Here is a 20972-nt window from a genome sequence, read left to right as displayed (position 1 = left end):
TGCACAGTTCAGTTTCCAAACACATGTGAACCCGTTACACCACGAGCAGCCGGTGCCCACAGCCGCCACAACACGACACACAAACAGGAACGGCTCCTCTGTTTGCATTCCTGGTGTCGGACATTTCAAGGCAGCACTGACAGATCTGTGTAAAAATATATACAAAATAAGCACAGACCGCACAGCTGGAAAATGTCATGCGGCCTCAAATCCGATGCTGTTTACTAAATCAATTTGAAATTCATTATCTTCGCCTGCTCTCTGGAGCATCTCGACCTCTTCTACACGTGCATTCCTCAGAGAGGACGGGCGGAAAGAGCCGAGAGGTCAAATGTTGTAAAGGAAGGAAGGAAGGCCCGGGCTGCTGCAGTCCAACGTCTGGAGAATCCGCCCCTAGAACATGTGACTTCAAACAGCCGCTTCTAATAAAAGCTACATCCATGTGTCACCAGTCGACAGCTACAGAGCTAATGCACACGCATGTACAAAATAAAAATAGTAGTTCCAGTCTATATAACTGATCAGTTCATCTTTGATTCTAAGTGACATGGGATCAAAAGTTGAGGAGATTTCCAATAGGCTGTCATGAGATATCACAAACAGCGGCCCTAAACATATATGAGCCTGCCATCACCCTGACCTTTGACCTTTGGCCACCAATATCAAATCAGTCAATCCTTTACTCCGTGTGAACATGTGTGACAAGTGTGAAAGGATTCCCTTTGGGCGTTCTGAAGATGATGCTTTCACATCTTAAACAATTTACTATTTGAGCTCTCTGTGACCTTGACATTGACCTTTAACCACTCAAATTAAATCAGGTCATCTTTGAATCTAAGTGAATATTTTTGTCAGATCTGAAGTTGTTGTTGTCCACTAGACTGGGACGGAGGGACGATCCAGGGACAAGCATCACGCGTCCAGAGGAAACAAAGTGAAAGAAGAAGTAAATCACAAGTTCAAACATGAGACCTGATCCTCATCCGAGGAAAAGATAAGAAAACAAATCACGACACAAACAAATGTGAATATCTGTGAAACAATCAGGTGAAATTCTCTGTTCTGCTTTATTGTGTTTTTCAGGCTGAATAGTTTGTTTACAGCACGATGACACAGTTATTGATTATTAATACGTCTCATTAAATCAACTGTCCCACAGTCCTGACACAGCAACATGTCTCTTTGCAAAAAAAATAAATCAACGATCTGTTAAAGTGAGACAAGTCGTCAGTTGTAGCACGACAGCAAACACACACACACATCAGTGTGTTACAGAACAACTCACTTTGTCATGAATCAGTCGTAAACATATCGAGGCCCTGGAGTCAAACCATCGTCCTCCATTCAGAGAAATACTTCAACTAGCAGATAAAAACACTGCTCATCAAGTTATACTGCACAGTAATCACATTGTGAAATAAAAACGCATAAAAATAACAATGACACACACACACACAACCACACAGTGAGTCCATCCATCAGACGTTGTGGTTCTTCTTCTACAGTTCATACCAGGATTCCACAGCTTCACCTCAGAGCCTCCACACGCTGCCATGTGCTTTACAGCCACTTCCAGTCCTGCTGATGACAAACTAGCTGCTGAAATGTGCATCTGAGCCTCAAGTGGGGCCGGGACTGAGGGTCTACACTACAGACATGTGATTTGCTGGAAGAGCCCCCCCCCACCTCCTCCTCCTCCTCCTCCCGCCTTGCAGGCCTGCCCCTGAGTGGCCTCTCCTAGGCAGTGTTTCCAGGAAAGGGGCCTACTGCACAGGCTGTGAGGCCTCGGCAGGGAGACATTGGCTCATTGAGAAAAACAAAAACAGAGAGGGGCGGTGGGAAGACTCTCCCTCGGCTCTTACATAACTCTGCCTCCATGACAGGGAGAGGAGGGAGAGAAAATTAAAAGTTCCCCGCCACAATGCAAAGAAAGAACCCGTCCACCCTGCTTCTCCCCAGCTCGCAGAGGCTGGGGCTCTTCAGGACTGGAATTCCAGCGGCACTGGGACCAGCAGAGCTCATTTGCAGTTGCACAATAGCTGCGACTCCTCAGACATTCCGAGGCCACAGGCATGTGGAGCAGCAGCTGCACGTACAGTCAGAACATCACAGACCAGTCCTGTCGCTGCAGATATTTCTACGATACAACAACACATGATGTAACACACCATGGTATTTAATGTGTTGTGCAGTTCCAGTGGTTGAGACTGGAGCTGAGGAATCTGTGCTGTGGCCTCCGCTGCCTCCCTGTGACCAAGAGAGAAACTACACACACACACACACTCAGGATGTGCAGGGCTCCAAAAAACACTGAATTCTACTTCAACACGTTTTGAGGTAAAGGTTCTACTCTCGTAAAGTTGTTGAGTTACAGGATTGTGCACGGGAGCCTCAGTCCGTCCAATCAGAGCAAACATCCAGAAAAAAAAATCATTTGAAAAGAACTGGGTCAAATAAATGATGGTGATAACATGGTATTAAGTTATTTGAACACTGGGTACTTTCTGAAGAACGTCCTTCTCTTGTTTGATTCATGTTTGTTGGGCCATACTGTGTGATCATAAAACAATAAAACAACAAAACAATAAAATGATTGAACAGATGCTGCTGCAGAAATAAGATAAAAAAACAAACAGATAAGAAATGAGTCACATATTGTTCTTCCTGCTTTCTACCTTCAGGAAAGTGTGGAAATGAGTAAACATGATAAACAACAACCCGTGCGTTTTTCAGTGAACGTGCACAAGGACAGAAAATAAACATAACCAGTTCCCCAATCTTGAAATGTGAGGTTCTGCTTCCTGAACAGTGTCAGAAGAGCCCGTTCATGAAAATGACGTCAAACAGTGAGAAGAAGATTTTTCTTCAAGTCCTGACTTCAGAGATGCAGAGAGGAAAGTTGAGACGTGGAACTAGGAGACCAAACGACCTTCTGACACTCGAAGAACTTCAGGTATAAATAAATCAGCGCTAAAAGAAAAGTACATGTGGTCAAAGGTGGTTCACAGCTGCACCTCAGTGACGAGCGTCCACTCACACACGAGGCTCAGGAATCGAACTCCGGCTGCTGCTCGATCAGGATGGTCGTGTCGTTCCCTCTCCGTGTGGTCGGATCCAGACAAGAAACTCCCAGAGCGATCAGGCACAGCCACACCTGCAGCAAACACACACACACATGAACACATATGAACACACACATGAACACATAGGAACACACACAGAAGGACATTTAATCAGTTATCGATCGATCAGTGTAGCAAGGGTAAATGTCCAAATTAGCTTTTTTCAGTTTTTTTCAGGAAGTTTAATGGCCAAAAAAATATATTTATAACAGTAAATTAACAAATAAAATATCAAAAACAATAATATACATATATATATATAAATAAATAAAATAATCATTAAGCTAAAGGTCACAAGTTTATAAAACTCATTAACAATATCTGCACATAATCTTCAGATCAATATCTATTATTTTACTGTCATAGAAGCAGACAACCAGCAAATATTACCCAACGACAGGTTTTATTTTGAAAGTGAACTCTGAATCAATAATTAACTCTGACAAGGAACTTTATTGTCTGGTAGTTTGCTGGATTACACAAAAAACTACTCACGCAACTCCATCAAGTTTCATTGTAATCTGTCCAATAGTTTTTGCATAATCCTGCAGACTAACAAACAAACAAACAAACAAATAAATAAACAAACAAATAAACGCTGACTAAACGTAAACTCCTTGCTGGACGTAAAATCCGGTAAATCTGATTCCCTCTAGTTTGGATTGAACATCATGTTTCAACAGGAGATTAGGATTTTTCTCTCAAAGATATTTATATCGAGCATAATCTATTTTTCAATCTGTGACCTCTGAACTGTGATTCGGTGCAAACCCCAGTGGAGATCGTTAACTCCCTGAGAAGATGAAGTCGCCCGAGGTTCTAGTTCCACAAGTGTCCGGTTCACAGAGGGTCAAAGTTCAACCTCAGGAATTCACCTGCTGCTCAATCATCTACTCACCAAGTATCCCACGAAGGTCAGGTAGGCCACGGAGAGCAGCGCCGCCAGCACGTAGAGCAGCACGCTGTCCAGAGCCGTCACGTAAACCACCACGAAGTAGATGTTGATGGAGCAGACGAGCAGGATCACCGCCCCCCCGCCGATCTTATACACCCTGCACACAGGAGAGCAACGTGTTTAGAGACAGAGGGAATCAAACCAGTGGGGGGGGGATTATCTGACTGTGATGAAACTTACAGTCCGTTGGCAAACTCGTTCATGAGAGAAGGAAGACTGGTGAACGTGAGGATGGGAATGAGGGCGAATGGCAACTGGGAGAGAGGAGAACAGAGGAATGGGAAATATGAAGTACTCAGGTAGAGTCCTTGAGGACAGTTCTGAAGTATTTCTTTGATTTTGCTACCTCATTTATACTCCATTTAATTTAGTTGACAACTTGAGTTACTTCTCAAATTTATATTAATAAAATTAGAATCTGTCTGTCTGTCTGTCTGTCTGTCTGTTTCTATCAAACATATAAAGGTTCCGAAAAAATGTGTTTTGAAACCACAATCTGTTTTGTGGCTTAAGGATTGTTTGATGTCTGATGCTGCTGCTCAGTGTTAAAGGCCACAGGGACTTTGACATTTAACTTTTATAGGAATTTAAGAAAGATCAAAACTGATTCAGCAGGTCCAAGCTCCAAAAACACTCTTGTGTCTCTTTAAGACAAAAGTCACACAATATAAATATATATAATTAAATAATAACAAATCTACAAATCAAAAATGAACCTTATAACAGCTCAAACCATTAAATCCAAACCATCAGAGCTCAAAGAAGAGTTGTGTTTGACTCTGAGTTTAAACTGGAAACTGATAATGAAACTAAATCCTAACAGACGTTTGTAAGAAGTGAAAATAAACTGCTATGAGATGAAGGTGACAGAGAAGAAGGAGGAGGAGCCAGCCGGAGGTGGAGAGAGGTGGAGCCCGACCTGCATGCTCTGCAGCACGTTCAGGAGGTCGTTCATGCCCGTGAGGCGCTGCACGTCCTGGAAGACGGCCACCAGCAGGGTGGGGGTGATGGCGATGGAGCGGGTCAACAGCACCCGGGCGAAACGCGACCAGCGCAGGTTCAAGAAACCCTGGGGGGGGGGGGCACATCAGTCCGTGACATTTACCACAGACACGCACTCAACCTGGACCTCGCTCACTTTCCACAGACGCTTTAATACACAGCTTCATAAACAGGCTAAAATGCAATAACACCATCGGACTGGAAATATTTGTTATGAGCATGAAGGACACGGCTGACATTTCCCCTTTGTGTGTGTGTGTGTGTGTGTGTGTGTGTGTGTGTGTGTGTGTGTGTGTGTGTGTGTGTGACTAACCTCCATAACAAACTGTCCAGAGTACGTTCCAGTCATGGTGGAGCTCTGACCAGCTGCGAGGATCCCCACGGCCCAGATGTAGAGCGCCACTGGGCCAAAGAAGCAGCCCAGCACCACTCCCTGACACACACACACACACACAGACACACACACTCAATAGAATCAACTCATGAAAACAAACTCAGCAGAGTCACACACACACCAGGAAACAAGCAGAGTCTCATTGGGCTTTAGTTAAATCAACAGACGGACTTGAGAAAAGAATAAAATGTGTATTTAAAGCTGCTTTAATCAACATTTAAAACTAGAAGGTCTAAGATCTGAGGTCAACATGAAAAACACTCTCACCCCTTTGTAGATGTCCACCTCCAGAGTGTGATTGTCCTGAGGGAACAGCTGTGAATGAGGACTTCCTGAATCATTGCAGACGTTGTGCTGGAATAAAAAGAAACACAGATCTAGACCAGAAGGCCCCAGAAACAGAATGACACACATATGAAGCTCCACAGACTGAAGCTCCACAGATTAAAGCTCCACAGATTGAAGCTCCACAGATTGAAGCTCTACAGACTGAAGCTCCACAGATTGAAGCTCTACAGACTGAAGCTCCACAGACTGAAGCTCCACAGATTGAAGCTCTACAGACTGAAGCTCCACAGACTGAAGCTCCACAGATTGAAGCTCCACAGACTGAAGCTCCACAGATTGAAGCTCTACAGACTGAAGCTCCACAGACTGAAGCTCCACAGATTAAAGCTCCACAGATTGAAGCTCTACAGACTGAAGCTCCACAGATTGAAGCTCCATAGACTGAACCTCCACAGATTAAAGCTCCACAGATTGAAGCTCCACAGATGAAAGCTCCACAGATTAAAGCTCCACAGATTAAAGCTCTACAGACTGAAGCTCCACAGATTGAAGCTCCTCAGACTGAAGCTCCACAGATTGAAGCTCTACAGACTGAAGCTCCACAGACTGAAGCTCCACAGATTGAAGCTCTACAGACTGAAGCTCCACAGATTAAAGCTCCACAGATTGAAGCTCTACAGACTGAAGCTCCACAGATTGAAGCTCCTCAGACTGAAGCTCTACAGATTGAAGCTCTACAGACTGAAGCTCCACAGATTGAAGCTCCACAGATTAAAGCTCCACAGACTGAAGCTCCACAGAATGAAGCTCCACAGACTGAAGCTCCACAGATTAAAGCTCCACAGACTGAAGCTCCACAGATTGAAGCTCCACAGATTGAACCTCCACTAATCGAAGCTCTACAGATTGAGGCTCCACAGATTAAAGCTCCACAGATTGTAGCTCCACAGATTAAAGCTCCACAGACTGAAGCTCCACTAATCGAAGCTCCACAGATTGAAGCTCTACAGATTGAGGCTCCACAGATTGAAGCTCCACAGATTAAAGCTCCACAGACTGAAGCTCCACTAATCGAAGCTCCACAGATTGAAGCTCTACAGATTGAAGCTCCACAGATTGAAGCTCCACAGAGCGACACTCACCACCTCCATGTTTGTGCGACCGTAGAAAGCCTCGGCGAAGACAGCCACCACGAAGACGTTGATGAGGAAAGAGATGAAGAGGGCGACGGTCGACTCGATGAAGAAGTACTTGTTGGCCTCTCTGACTTCCTTCCTGTTGGTTCGATCCACTTCTCGAGACTGAAAGAACACGTGTGATGAAGAAGAGCTGTTACACTGTGAGGTTTAACAAAGAGAAAGACGTGACTCTGAGGAGATCATCCAGCAGGTTCACCTTGACCAGAGCCGAGTGGAGGTAGATGTTGTGAGGCATGATGACGGCTCCCACGATGCCGACGGCCTGAGCCATCTGAGCCGGGCCGCAGCCCTGGCAGTACGGCACGAACATCCCCTTCAGCAGCTGACCCTGGTCCGGACTCACCGTCACATACTGAGGAAGAGGAGGAGGGGACAGTGTTGTGTTGTTTGTGTGTGAAGGGTGAACTCCAGAGACAGTCCAGACCCGATGTGTTGGCGGAGGTGAGATCTCAACGTGTTAAATGTTTGTACCTCATATCCAAACGTGATGGCCATGACCGTGATGAGTAAACCAAAGAACGCTTCCAGCTTCCTCAGACCTGCACAGAAGAAAACGGGTTTCACTCTGATTTGACACTGATCCAGGAGCAGCTGTGAGGACGTGTGAGGACGGGACAGGAAGTGACCACAACGCACCGTACTTGTCCAAGAAGAGGAAGACGAAGGTGTCGACGATGGTGATGAGGACGCCGCCCCACAGGGGAATCCTACACACAGACACACAGACACACAACTCGTTAAAGCTCTCGTGAGGCCCAGCAGGTCATCATGTCAATGTTCGAGTCTGATCACACAACCTGCCGCTGGAGAGGAGGTTGAAGGCGATGGCACAGCCGATGACCTCCTGCATGTCCGAGCCGATGATGGCCAGCTCCACCATCAACCACAGGATGACACGCGGCACCTGGACAGACGAGGAGCATGGAGAGAAATGAAAAGTGTCCAACCTCTTTCTGATTATAAAAAACTACAGTAATAAACTACAGGAGGAGGAAGAAACAGGGCGGAGTCTATTTTGCTTTTATAGTTGCTATCAACAGTTTTCCTATTGACATAAGCATCCTTAACTCATGATAATAATCCTCCATAAACATTGCTACTGTAAAATACAAGTATTTAATATAAAGTATTCTAATATAAAGTATTTCAATATAAAGGATCCATTCTAGAGAACAATTCGTACAATTCAGATGAAACACACCAGTGGAAACATCACTGGGATTATTTCGTATTCAAACTCCATCAATAGATCCTTTCACCTAAATCTTACGCACTGAACCTTTAGATAATCCAGGATTTGCAGCGGCTGTGAGAACAGAGCAGGTTTCAGTGAAGCAGGATTTCAGTTTAAAGCTCCTGATGAAGACCCTGACGTGTGGTCGTGTTCAGGATCAGGAGCAAGCAAGACTCTTCGTCGCCTGCTGGGATCAGACCCGTCACAGACTCACCGTGTGGTACTGCCGGTTGCAGACCTCCGCCAGGTGCATCCCCGTGACCACGCCCAGTCGCGCCGCCAGCCGCTGCAGCAGCAGGCCGATGATGGTGGCGCCAAGCAGCACCCAGAGCAGCTGAGGACGGAGCAGGTTCATCCATCAGGAGCTCGAACAACACGTTTCAATCTGCCACAGTCACGTTCACATACAATCTCACAGGTTCAGGTTCATGATGTCACGTCCTGTGAGCGTCTGAGCTCCTTGTGGAGGTAATGAAATCGATCTGCAGCTTGATTCTGAAAGCAGTGGTGACCTGCAGCCTCACCTTGAACCCGGCTTTGGCCCCGGACTGCAGGTCGGACTCGATGTTCCCCGGGTCCAGGTAGGCGATGCTCATCAGGAAGCCCGGCCCAGTGAAGGCCCACAGCTTCCGCAGGCTGAAGCTCGTCTGCTGGAGGGAAACAATCAGGAGATCACCTCCAATTAATGCTGGGAAACTACAAATTATGTTTGTCAATACCAATATTCTCAGGAAATATAATAGTTTGGTACCTTTACTCTGAATTGAGTATGTTTCTGTCTATTTATTTGTAGTTCTACTGTGAGTACTGCGTCCCCACCTCGACCCGTCCCCTGTCTTACCTCACTGTCCTCGTCGGGGACAGGGACCTTCTTGTCGAAGTAGGTGGTGGCGACGGGCTCATGGTTCTGCTTCTGGAGGAAGACGGAGGGGGCGGGGCCTCGGTGTGTGTGTGTCGTCTGGATCACGCTCGCACACTCTCTCTCTGCCGACACATCTGCAGCTAAAATATCACACAAACATAATGAAACATCACCCACGGATGTGCACAATGTAGAAAACACACTCTCACACACACACACACACACACACATAAATGAGTTGTATCCACGTTGACCTCAAAGTTAATCATCAAACTTTTAACACCTGTAACTTCACCGGCTGAGGAAGTTACTGGGAAACGGTCGGAAGCAGCTGGTTCAGCTAATTTTAATTTTATTGTGTGAATAAAGTTTGAATCCAGGGAAATAGGACAATCAGCTATTTCTCAGGATAGGTGAAGACTTTAGCCTGATGGTGGCGCTGCAGAGACTAAGAGGATTCAGGCTCTGGTCCTCGTGAACATCTGTATAAAACTCTATGGAAATGAACAGCTGTGGAGAGTCCTGCAGCTCAACATATCCAGGATCAGTTTCTTTATCCGTCTTCACTGAACCTGACATGGTCCTGAGAACCTGAACATTAACTCTGGGTATCATGTGACAGTGAGTGAAACGTAGAGGACGATCACATGACCTGGATGTGTTGACCTCTCTCCGTCTCACTGACCCTGGACTCTGAGCTCAACATGTAGAATATAGAGCAGGGACATAAACCCCTGGTGTGATACCATGAGACGTCCTCACCTGGTGCTGTGGTCCGTCCGTCCTCCTGACAGCTGGGGACACTGGGCGGCAGGGACGAGATGTGGAAGCTCTCAGGTGTTGGATCTCTCACTGGAAGCAAACAGCTGGTTAAACTGGGTTATTGGATTTATTAGAGGATCACAGAGAAAACAGCAGATATGATGGATTTCTATCTATCTGTCTATCTCTATCTATCTATCATGTTATGTCCAGTGGATAATAATACACTTTATTCATAATACACTTTCCCAGAGTTACACAGTTAAAGATGAACTATTAAACAAGAGAAAGATGATCAGTGCATTGATTTAAAAACTGAATATATGTCAAATCCTCATTAAATCTTGTAAAAGGTGATTTGAAGAAGAACCAGAGGATTGAATGATAATAAGTCTCAGAGCTGTATCCTGGTGTTTAAAGTTATATGACCGGAAATTATCATATAAAAAAACACTGATCACATGATCAACGTGAAGTTCGTCACAGAATAAATCTTGAAATGAGAAGATTAAACCACAGAGATATGAAGAGAGGTGAGATGCACCACTCGTTTCAGTGAGAGGAGACGAGCGAGACTCACCTGAGCGACGGAAGGAGAACATCTTCTTCATCTTCTTCTACCTCAACTGTCTCCTGTCTCCTCTCTGTCTCCTGTCTGTCTCTCTCCTCTCTCTCTGTCTCTCTCTCTCTCTCTCCTCACTCAGTAGAAAACAATCACTCCTCTGTTTCACCTGAATCCGGTAAACGCTTCATGCTCCTCCTCCTCGTTTCCTTGTAGTTTCCAGAGGAATGAGAGGAGGGAGCAGGTTGAACATTGTTCCCTGAGAGGAGGAAGAGGAAGAGGAGGAGGAGGAGGAGGAGACCTGGACTCACCGGACAGGTACGTCAGGAGGAGCAAGAGGACAAAGGACAAAAGACAAAGTCACAGTCACAGATGTTTGTCCGGTTTCGACATCGTGACCTGGTTTACAAACGAGTCTGAGCTGATCCAGCTGACTGGCAAGACTATCAAAATAAAACACACCTGCTTCTTATTTTATCGATATAAAATAAACAGGCCTTTACATGTATATAATTGAAAATCAATTTACACAATTTCAGAGTAACTCGCGCCGCATGTTCTTCATGAATATCTTTAGTTTAAAATGAAAACATCAGTAAAGACCGTTTGTTTCCTGTCTCCAACTTTCAAAATAAAGCGTTTATGTGTCTGTTTTGCACCAGGGGCATTTGTGCATTTTTAATTATAGACACTGTTTATTTATTTATTTGTTTGCATCATTATCATAATAGAGGAATGAATAAATAATTGACAGTTAAGCTGAGTGAAAGGTTTTGATATGTTTCGATAAAATAACAGTTGATATTATTATAAATAATAATAATAACACATCTTATGAGATATTAATGATATTGAAACATGTTCACAGACTCAAATACTCTTCTTGTAAAGTGAGTCTGTATGAAAGGTATTGATATTTCCGCATCATATTATTATTATCATTAGCATCATTATTATAACTAAATGTTTTGAGATATGGATGATCATAAAACTGAAAACATATTGTGGATTGAAAACAGCCCCTTCCTGCTGCAGGAGGTACAGCGCCCTCTAGCTGCAGAGGAACCGAGTGGGTTTTGTGTTCATGTGCAACAAACAGATAAGATGGTTTCACATGGAGCAACACGAACCACCACTAGGTGGCGTCAGAGGCCGAGTGTGTTCTTCACTGATCAACACAAACCAGGAGGTGCTCATCTCCTCCAGTGATGGATTCGAACACTACATGGAACTCAGCCTCTCACACCGAGCAGCTCGTCCTCTGAGCCTCCTGGGTGTGTGATAAACTATAATGATGTATTAGACTGTCACATCAGAGAAGAGGCTGCACTCGGCGAGTACTTTAGCCTTCAATACTCAAAGTACATGTAGAAGCAAGTACTTTTATACAAGTAGAAGCGACTGAAACCTCTAAATTTGTAGTTTCTGATGATATAAAATCTGCAGATCCTCACCGGAGCTGCAGCCGGAGGACTTGAGGTCCAATCTCCTCAAATCACCAAAACAACTGAATGACTGTTCAAGTGGCTGCTGGTTAATTATCTGTGGATCCACAAGTCGATGAATGAACTCTATCTGTTGCAGCTTTGAACTGATCAGAGGACGTCTGGGAGTCCTCCACCTGAGGGACAGTTCCAGGCAGGAAACATGTCCATAGACACGGACCAGTGGCAGAAACTTGGACTATGGGCAGAAAAGGTCTCTGGTTCGTCTCTGGTTCGACTCCACGGAGAAACAACAAAAGACGAACCTGGATTGATCTGTCCAAAAATCCAAGAGGATTCTCCCTACCCTGTCTAGTGCCCCTGAGCAAGGCACCTTACTCCCCCAACATCTGCTCCCCATGCGCCGTACATGGCTGCTCACTGTTCTGTGTGTCCTGCACCAGATGGGTCAAAAGCAGAGGTTCAATTCCCCTTCCATTGCATGAGTGTGCCTTTGCATGTCTGTGCATGTGTTTGGGACAAATAAATGTATCTTAATCTTAATATTTGAATAAACAGAGGAAGATTTAAGTTTTAATATCCTGAAACCACAGGAGCTCACAGTCACACCTCACATGCTCTGAGCCACAGGAAAGAAGAGACCGAGGGAGACTGATTATCACGAGATCCTCCGATCCCCGTTTTTAATCCAATCGTTTTTCTGAATCAGCAAACGGCAGCAAACAATCTGCATCTGAGGCGAAAGAGCCTGAACACACGCTGCCGCTGTCACGTCGACAAAAAGTTGGTGCGATGACGTCAGATGTTTTCAAAGTGTGTTTATTTTGGCAAGCACCATTCGAAGTAGAGCAAATCTGTCATGTGCTTCTGTTATGTGATGAAGAATAAAATTATATACCCATGCAAAATTCCCTGTGAAATGTACATACGCTTCTTTATTGCAGAAAGGTTTAAGTGTCACCGAAATCTCACTGATTTCTCTTTTTTGTTTTGTGTCTTTTTTATGTTTTTCCTTTTTTTCTTTTACTTGTAATGACTTATTGTTCCGTCGCCTCCTCGCTGTTCGCCTCGTGTTTGTTGGTTGGTTTCAGTTTTCGGTCTTTTATTCACCAGCATCGATTAGCTTGTAGAAATTTTGAAAGATCATTAAACATAGTCGTCTGGAAATGTATGTCTGTGTGTTTCACGATTTCCTCTAGAATCAAACATCCGTACAAAATCAAAGTGAGTAAAAAAACACAACAAAAAAAAAGAGGAGGTATAAATCAAAGCAAGAGGATCATAAAGAAAAAGAACAATGTCTGTGCATCCTGATATTGAAACTGGAAAAGTCTTCGCATCGTCTCGGATTCGGTTATAAAACCCGTTCACACTGTTTTCACTCCTCACGATTCTCCTCTGATGTCTTTTGATTCTTCTTCATCCTGATTTTCATCAGTTCTTTAATTATTGAGAAGGAGCATCTGGCTTCCTTTTGTTGTACTGAACCAGAGGAGAGATCCTCCGGTGAGATGTGTGTTGATGCTCCGGGCCTCGCTCGGCTCCTCCCAGGAACCCGTCGCCCGCCTCAGTCTGTATCATCCAACATCAGCTCATTTACATCTGCACTGGGAGATGAGGTGTGTCCCTCTGCAGGGCCCGGCTCACACCGTGGTGACCCTCATCACCACCTCCCGGCTGGCGGCGGCGCTGATCCGCGGGTCGTGGGGCCTCAGCTGGCTCAGGATGTGCAGGATGGTGTAGCCACAGTGGTGGTTCAGAATAGTTCTTAGCCTCCTGCTCTGTCGCCCGCCGCTGCTGCTGGCCAGGCCGTGAGGGTTCCCCCGAGAGCCGCGGTTCGCCGACTTGCTGGAGCTCAGCGGGTCGCCCAAGTCCTTGGATTTCTCATAGTTCAGAACTTTCCACTGCTGATTAACAGCCTGCCATCGTTTGAAGATCCGATACACCGAGGATCCCTCGTGGATGATGAGGCCTGGGCAGGGAGAGAAAGAGGAAACAGGGTGAAGGACGTGTATTCTGCTCTAGAAGAACACAGGCAGCCACTTCCCAGCTCGCCTGTGGATCAGAATAGACAGTTGGCAATAATCAGCGTGCACAAATCTGACGCCATCTGTTCCCTGTGTTGTTTTACACCGGCGACTCACGGCCACTCGTGCACAGTGGACCAGGTGATGCTGGAAAACAGGCTCCTGCTCTCTGAGGCTTCATCAGCGTTTGGCCGACGTGTGCACCATCTGCCTATTTCCTTTTTTAAAATACTGCACGACCTTAACCAGCAGAATGTGAAGTGAGTACATGCTTTTGTGGCCATGTTTGTTTGTCCTTGCATAATGCAGCTAATGTTTATTAATATTTGTGTTGTTGCAAAGCGCATCCTGTTTCCTCTGCTACTCCTCTGGTTGCATAATGCATCCCTCCATGCTGCGACACCTCTTCCTCTCACTATGTGATGTTGTTACCCACTGATCCTCTCAGGCTCTTTGTACCTCGGCTGTTGGAGGTTTCACGTTTTGCTTTACCTATGCAGACGATGTCCATGAAGCCGTACATGCCGTAGCAGATCTGGAAGAGCAGGTCCTGGCGCTGCCACTTGGCCGAGGGGCTGAGGGAGGACCAGATGAGCCAGGAGATGCTGGCGATGAGGAACAGGGAACCCAGGATGATGGCGGCTATCTGCACCTTCTCGATCACGGTCAGAGAAATGGCCTGCCACTGGAGAAACAAGAGAGAAGAGCTCAGAGTCTTTACTGAGGTCAGAGGTCCTGAGTTCTGCTCACGTTCTAGTTCATTTTGGTTTCTTTCTAAACTGTCTTCACCAAAAACACACACGTCCTCGTCAAACTAACAACACACAAAGCTGCAAGACACACAAAATAAAGGAAAAATGACAGAGTTGCCTTGAAATATGTAAAATCTTTAGTGATAACCGGTCAGAACAGTTCAGGTTCGGTAGAAATCCTGTAACATGATTTATGAACAGAACCAATCTGACGTGGAGGACTTCCCCCGCCTCCGCCTGAGGATGGAGCTGATGAAGGTGGACGGGGATGAGACGGACGGAGACGACGACCACGATCAAATAGTGTTTTGCACGAGGCCCCGTGCGTTTGATCCCCACAGTGAATCTCCATCGGATGAAGGGATGTCTAAACGCCCCTGAGGCCCGGATGAGTCACACAACATCTGAAACCGTTAAACTTGAAGAGCGAACATGATTTTGGATGTAAAAAAAAACACTATGATATTATTGTCTTTGACTTATATTTGGCAAATAACAAGAAAACTATAAAACAACTATAATATAACTTCTTTATTTCTCCCTTCAGTCCAACAGTCTCCTTGTGAAACCACAGTTTAATTCACTGGATCTGGATTTTTATATTTGGAGCTGCACCAAATTACACAAACTCATAAATATCGGTCCTGTAATCGTGTGAAGATCCGTGAATTATTCTCTGATCAAATCAAAAGAAGATGCTGTAAAACCATGTTTGAAGAAAGAGGAAGAATTAACGGCTCCTTCACCGACTCGTCTTCATCGTAATCCGCTCGGTCGTTTCTAATCAGAATCTCCTTCCTGGCACAAGAGACGGATTCAAACTGGGCCGAAATGTATTTTTCATTTCATGGGGCATTTAAAAAATATAAATACTCGTTCTGTATAACTGCTGCTTTCATGATACTTTTCACGATGTTTAATGCACCAATGAAAAGGCAGCATTTACCAAAGGTGCAGGCAGCTTGAATTAGGTACTGGTCCAATATCCAAGGGTCAAAAGTCACATTATAGATCTAAAGGGGGCAATAAGAAGGTCATTGGTTCTGACTAGGGTTGCAAAGGGGTGGAAAATTTCCGGAAACCTTCTGGAAACTTTCCATGGGAAGTTAAGCTCGGGAATTTGGGGAATTAAAAAAAAAAAAAATACACAAATTAAACGCTGAGCAATAAAAACATCATTCAATACTCTATTTTAAAGATGTATGCTATTGAGGCCTGCTGTAGTGTGCAGGACTAGTCAGGTCTAGTCTATGATATTACTGGGGGAAATATATTAGCTGATTGAGGATTGTTCATCTGTTCATCTAGCCTATTTCTATTCATTTATACATCAATTGTAAAATACTGTATTGTATATTGTAAAATACAAATGTTTGGCTAATTATTTATATCTCTGGTATTGCATTAGTGTTTTTTTACAAGCTTTTTTCTCATCTTATTCTACAGAACAATGCCACGTGCACTATCTCATGTGTGGAGACATTTCACCCCCGCCAATGTAGAAGGAAAGGTTGAGTACATTTGCAAATACTGTGCAAAGACCTATGTTGAGAATGGCACAAAGATCCAGAAGCATATAATCAAGTGCCCAAACTTTCCTCAGGGCTCAAATGAGCCTATGACAAAACAAAATGTTTATATTTACGTCTTTATATGACAAGGTAAATACAGTTAGTATAAATTACCCACAACATTTCCAGTTTATTCCCGGTAATTCCCATTTATTCCCATATATTCCCGTATATTCCCGTTAATTCCCATGGGACGTTTCCAGCTTTGAAAATTCCCGAAATTTTGAAACCCTAGTTCTGACCCTTCATGGAAATTAGTGGAGTAATTTCTTCGTAATCCTGCAAATGAACAAACGTATAAAACATAAACTCCTTTGGTGCAGATCTGAATAAATATCGAGTTCTCTGAGACACAGAAATCTACACATCTGAGAACAGGCTGCATGCACACGTGAACTACACACACACACACACACACACCAACACATTTGTGACGCCTCCTCAGTAGGTTTCAGAGCGACTGGCTGCGTCTGAGGAGGAGGGCAGAAGGACGGTGACGCAGGGGGAAAGTGTGTCAGCACCATATGACAACATGAAGAGAGCTCGGTCTGATACCGTGTGACGGTGAAACCACTTCTCCACCGGACCGAACATACACGTGGTTTCATGTTGGAGGTATGAACTCTATGGTTGTAGTTGTGTATGTGTCACTGTGCGTCGATTGGGCTGTGATTCAATCAGGGGCCACAGTTTACACACTGGGAACATTCAAGTCATTATTATCTGTCAGCTCTGTAGATTTAGAATAGTGAAAGTTAGTAAGGGATAGGTCCCCCCTGGATCCCCCCCCGGGCCCGGCCCTGGTGAGTGTGTGTGTGTGCACCAGCTCCATGTTACCTGCAGAGGGTTCTTGGTGCTGATGGCCAGGACCTGGTACTTGAAGTAGCACAGCTCACAGCTCCAGGAGCCCCGCTCGCTGATCCAGCGGATGAGGCAGGGCTGGTGGGTGCAGCGCACCGAGCCGTCACAGCGGCAGGGGCTCAGCAGCTCCCCCTGCAGGACACCAGGGGAAGAAACATCAGGTGGCATTCAAATACTGTCAACGTGCTCGGATCGGTGTGAGCGACACAATCGTTTAGTGAGAATTGGAATGCTTTGGATTCATGGTCAAGAATCTATGAAAGTTATTGTAACGTGAAGGAGAGTCTACATTTTTCACTTACCCCCCCCAAAAAACAAAACCCTTCATGGATTGTTGATATTTACACAATCTCACTAAAACCTCAACACAGGAATAATTCAACATTTGGGGATGATTCACTTTATCCGTGTTCTCTCAGAAAGAAAGGAAATAATTTAATTTACGACAGAAAGGTTGAACTGCTCCTTTAGTCATTAATAAATAAAGCGGGAGCCTACAGCATAAAGAATTCAACACTGTGTGGCCTGATTTAAACTCAACGACTTTTCTCCTCAACGTTAGGAGTGAAACAAAATCAGTGACTCAGGACTCAAGTGAAACTGAAATTATACTGAAACTTTACTGCAGCGTAGAAATGAGAGAAGACGTCTGAGAGACATGGAAGAAAGAAAGAAATGATATAAAAATACTTTTTCAACAGTTGTCTCTTGCACTCAAATATGAATTGATTAGAATTCAGGGGTCAAAGGTCAAATGTCTTAAAGCAAAGACACATGTGTCCTGACAGTGGTTTTCATCCAGTCCCTGAGAGACGGGCGCCTGTCGTCTCCTCAGCACCACGACATCACCTGAAGCCTGTTGGCCTGTTCGCCACATGGAGGATGACCACGCTCCGGCTGTCAGCGCCATTCAGCATCAAACCTCCGCCCAGTCACACGGCCACTCGTCTGATGGCACGCTACACACCCACATCATCATATCACATCTTATCCCATCATATCTCATCATATCTCATCTTATCTCATCTTATCTCATCATATCTCCCCTTATCTCATCATATCTCATCTTATCCCATCTTATCCCATCATATCTCATCATATCTCATCATATCTCATCTTATATATATCTCGTATCTACTTTTCAGCTGCATGTGATGAAGTCTTGGAAACTGTGTATTCGAGTGTCTGTGACAGAATCAGACTTCAAACGCAGCTTCAGAAAGACGCAGCTGAACTTCCTGTCTACAGCCGGGGACTCGAGATGGAGGACGGACCAACACTAACTGATGACTGTTAACACAACTCACTGATGGAACATCATTTCAAAGCTTCTTCTGTGTATTGACTTAAGATCAAGTTCAATAAATGGCAGGTTCAAATCTGCGAATTTCTGAGAGCAAATTTCCAAATTAATCAAATCCTCTCTCGGCGACTCAGAAATGTGAATCACGTTTACAGAAACTGTCCCGGGAATCGAACCGACTCGGCTTCAACCGCGTCGACACAGACGCCGCTCCCCCATCTGGCTCGTTGGACCTTCCCACTTATAATAAAAGACTTCATGTGTCCCAGTGCATAAAAGGTTGTGTTTGGCAGATGAGCCACATGCCACTCATAAACTTTAAAATAACTCGCATGCTGACATTCTGCAGACAACACAGAGAAGGTCACAGGGAGACGAGCAGCCAAATAAAAACTGTATGAAAGCAAACATTTCTAAAATGTCAAACTGTCATTGAGAGGTGTGAGTGTGTGTGTGTGTGTGTGTGTGTCTGTGTGTGTGTGTGTGTGTTTCAACAAAGAGGTCAAAAAGCTGTGGTTATATTTTCAAACCATCGACTTGAACAAACGCAAATTTACGTCTCGTCCAAAAACACCAAATGGATTTTCTGTGCACATGCGTCCAATTAACACGCTTCAGTCGTGGCCACATGCACAGACTGGTGCACAGACTCGTGCACAGAGACTCGTGCACAGACTGGTGCACAGACTCGTGCACAGACTCGTGCTCTTCACATGCACGGTTCTTCAAAGTGCCTCAGAAATCAGGTCTGAGTTTCTCAGTCTGAGTCGTTTGATGTTCAGAAACACTGATCCTCGAGCTCGAGATCACAAGCTGCACACGGGCGAGTTTAGCTTTGGGAAACTGAAGCGAACGTGCAAAGGTTGTTTTCGATTTATCTCGATGAATCTAAACGAGTGAAAACACAAAAGCTCTCAGGTGACAACTTTGTTCTGAATCTGCAAAACAGCCTTGGAGGTAAAGACGCCTTGTTTCCAGTTTAATGCAAGAAGAGAAACACAACATTTACCAGATAATTATAAAACCATCAGAGATAATAAAGCGAGTTGTTGTTGTTCAGGACTTGTACATCGACTCAATTAGTTTCAATAACCGAGAGAACATTTTTTTGTTAAATGCTTCTTTGCAGATTTGCCGATTCTGAGTTAACCTACTTCCACATTTTAAAGGATCAACCTGGAGTTCTTCTTTGGTTTTCCTTCATTTAACAAAACAAAAAAACAGAAACCGACAACATCCGTCTTCCTGCACCGTCTGAGGAAAAAATAACAGACGCTAAAAATATAAATCCGGGTTTAATAAATGCTGAAGAGCTTGTTATGCTCAGGTGAATATTTACAGCAACTGGGTCGTGTTTGTGGGTCAAAATATAAACAGTGAAGAAACATGTGGAAGAAACTGAGGATCTCTACTGCACCGTTAGTGTTTGACCCACAAAGAAAAACTACAACTCGTTTCAGCTACAGAGACATTAACGTTCAGCTGACGTCGCCCTCTAGTGGTCATGTATTTAAATGAGACGTAATGAGCTGCACCAAATTACTCACTCTCATAAATATCAGTCTCCTAAATAAGATTTGTTTCGGGCCAGACGGCAAGGGAGAGAAACTGTTTGTTTAAAAAGGTTTACACTCATTTAAAAAAACCTGCGTACACTCGCTCATTGGTGTAAAGAAATTTATAATTTAGCAAAAACTAAAAGAGGAAAGATTACGATAAAATAAAATAGGGTTTTCCTAGGGTTGGATATTAACTACACATACGCTTCGATGCATAGCTTGTGCACGTCCTCGGGAAGTAACTTGACATGTACGCAAGATGCAATACCCAGATAACAGGTCGGGGGGCAGTAGCGAGTCCTTGACAGGGTCAGACAGACAGAGACGGAGAGTTTTGAAGACAAGCTACAGGACCAGGTCCACATCTGCAGAATGTCTCGAGTGTTGACGTCTTTGTTTCTGTTTCCTGAGAATCCAGACGTGGCAGAAAAGATGGATACGAGTCAAAAAGCACTTTACTGGTTTCTGTGTCTTCCACTGGAATCCGCCAGTAACAAGCGTGGGGAGCGAGTGGTTGATGGTTAAGTTCTGGCCTATTAATAGTAACCTTATTTTTATAGCAAGTCGCAAAGAGCTTCACAAAAAGCAATCAGAGTAAAAATAAGTAGAAAACCTCCGACCTGCAGACAAAGGTTTACATTCAATCCCAGTTCATAAGATTACATTATTACCAGTCCACTTATTAAAGCTGTTTTCTGACAATGAGCAGATTGTTACTGGGATTTATCTTCTATCAGTTTCTGCCGACACGGATGAAGACAACGAAAATGTAGTAGATCATTTCATTTTCAGTCTTTCTACTGGATTTGATGAATGTAGGACATCAGAGACATATTCAAAGACAAGAAGACACACACACACACACACACACACACAGACACACACTTCCCGCTCGGCTGATCTGGCGTGGGTTCCTCCCCCGAGGCCGCGTCACAGAGCATGAAGGTGTTAATGTAACGTGTCACTTCCATGACTAAGAACATGGCCGCCCTCCTCAGCTCTAACCTTTACACTGAGGTGCCGCCGCCGCCGCCCGACTCCAGACTGCGTGTCCCCGGAGGACAAGGCTGCTGG

At 44.6% G+C, this 20972-nt stretch overlaps 2 protein-coding genes and 1 long non-coding RNA gene across 3 annotated transcripts in view; 1 reads left to right on the top strand and 2 right to left on the bottom strand.

The window, feature by feature from the left end:
- Positions 1-1048: 1048 nt before the first annotated feature.
- Positions 1049-10805, bottom strand: LOC128442423 (natural resistance-associated macrophage protein 2). Its single transcript, XM_053424875.1, has 16 exons — positions 10399-10805; positions 9819-9908; positions 9036-9196; positions 8719-8844; positions 8409-8528; positions 7758-7864; positions 7597-7667; positions 7432-7499; positions 7157-7312; positions 6904-7062; positions 5741-5827; positions 5393-5512; positions 4997-5146; positions 4258-4331; positions 4021-4174; positions 1049-3154 (listed from the first exon to the last, which is right to left on the bottom strand). The coding sequence occupies exons 1-16, from the start codon at positions 10427-10429 to the stop codon at positions 3047-3049; spliced, it is 1782 nt and encodes a 593-aa protein (XP_053280850.1). The 5' UTR covers positions 10430-10805; the 3' UTR covers positions 1049-3046.
- LOC128442483 (uncharacterized) lies at positions 10593-12735 on the top strand. Its single transcript, XR_008338837.1, has 2 exons — positions 10593-10698; positions 11965-12735. It is a non-coding gene; the product is annotated as an uncharacterized LOC128442483 (long non-coding RNA).
- Positions 12736-13468: 733 nt separating this feature from the next.
- The window catches only part of marchf9 (membrane-associated ring finger (C3HC4) 9), a 9799-nt gene continuing 2295 nt past the window's right edge, over positions 13469-20972 (bottom strand). Inside the window, exons 2-4 of the mRNA XM_053424922.1 lie at positions 17013-17168; positions 14345-14537; positions 13469-13797 (exon numbers count right to left, since the gene is read on the bottom strand). Coding sequence (XP_053280897.1) covers positions 13469-13797; positions 14345-14537; positions 17013-17168 — 678 coding nt within the window. The remainder of the gene's footprint in view (positions 13798-14344; positions 14538-17012; positions 17169-20972) is intronic.

This window comes from Pleuronectes platessa, chromosome 6, assembly GCF_947347685.1.
Source record: "Pleuronectes platessa chromosome 6, fPlePla1.1, whole genome shotgun sequence".
Lineage (NCBI taxonomy): Eukaryota > Metazoa > Chordata > Actinopteri > Pleuronectiformes > Pleuronectidae > Pleuronectes > Pleuronectes platessa.
This window is presented reverse-complemented; position numbering and strand designations above follow the sequence as displayed.

Excerpts from the sequence above, each read along its gene's own strand:
- LOC128442423 (XM_053424875.1), bottom strand. The coding sequence starts at position 10,429 with ATGAAGAAGATGTTCTCCTTCCGTCGCTCAG. Across the intron at positions 5,828-6,903 it reads GTCGCACAAACATGGAGGTG|CACAACGTCTGCAATGATTC; the intron begins GTGAGTGTCGCT and ends TTTTTATTCCAG. Across the intron at positions 5,513-5,740 it reads AGGTGGACATCTACAAAGGG|GGAGTGGTGCTGGGCTGCTT; the intron begins GTGAGAGTGTTT and ends TGTGTGTGTCAG.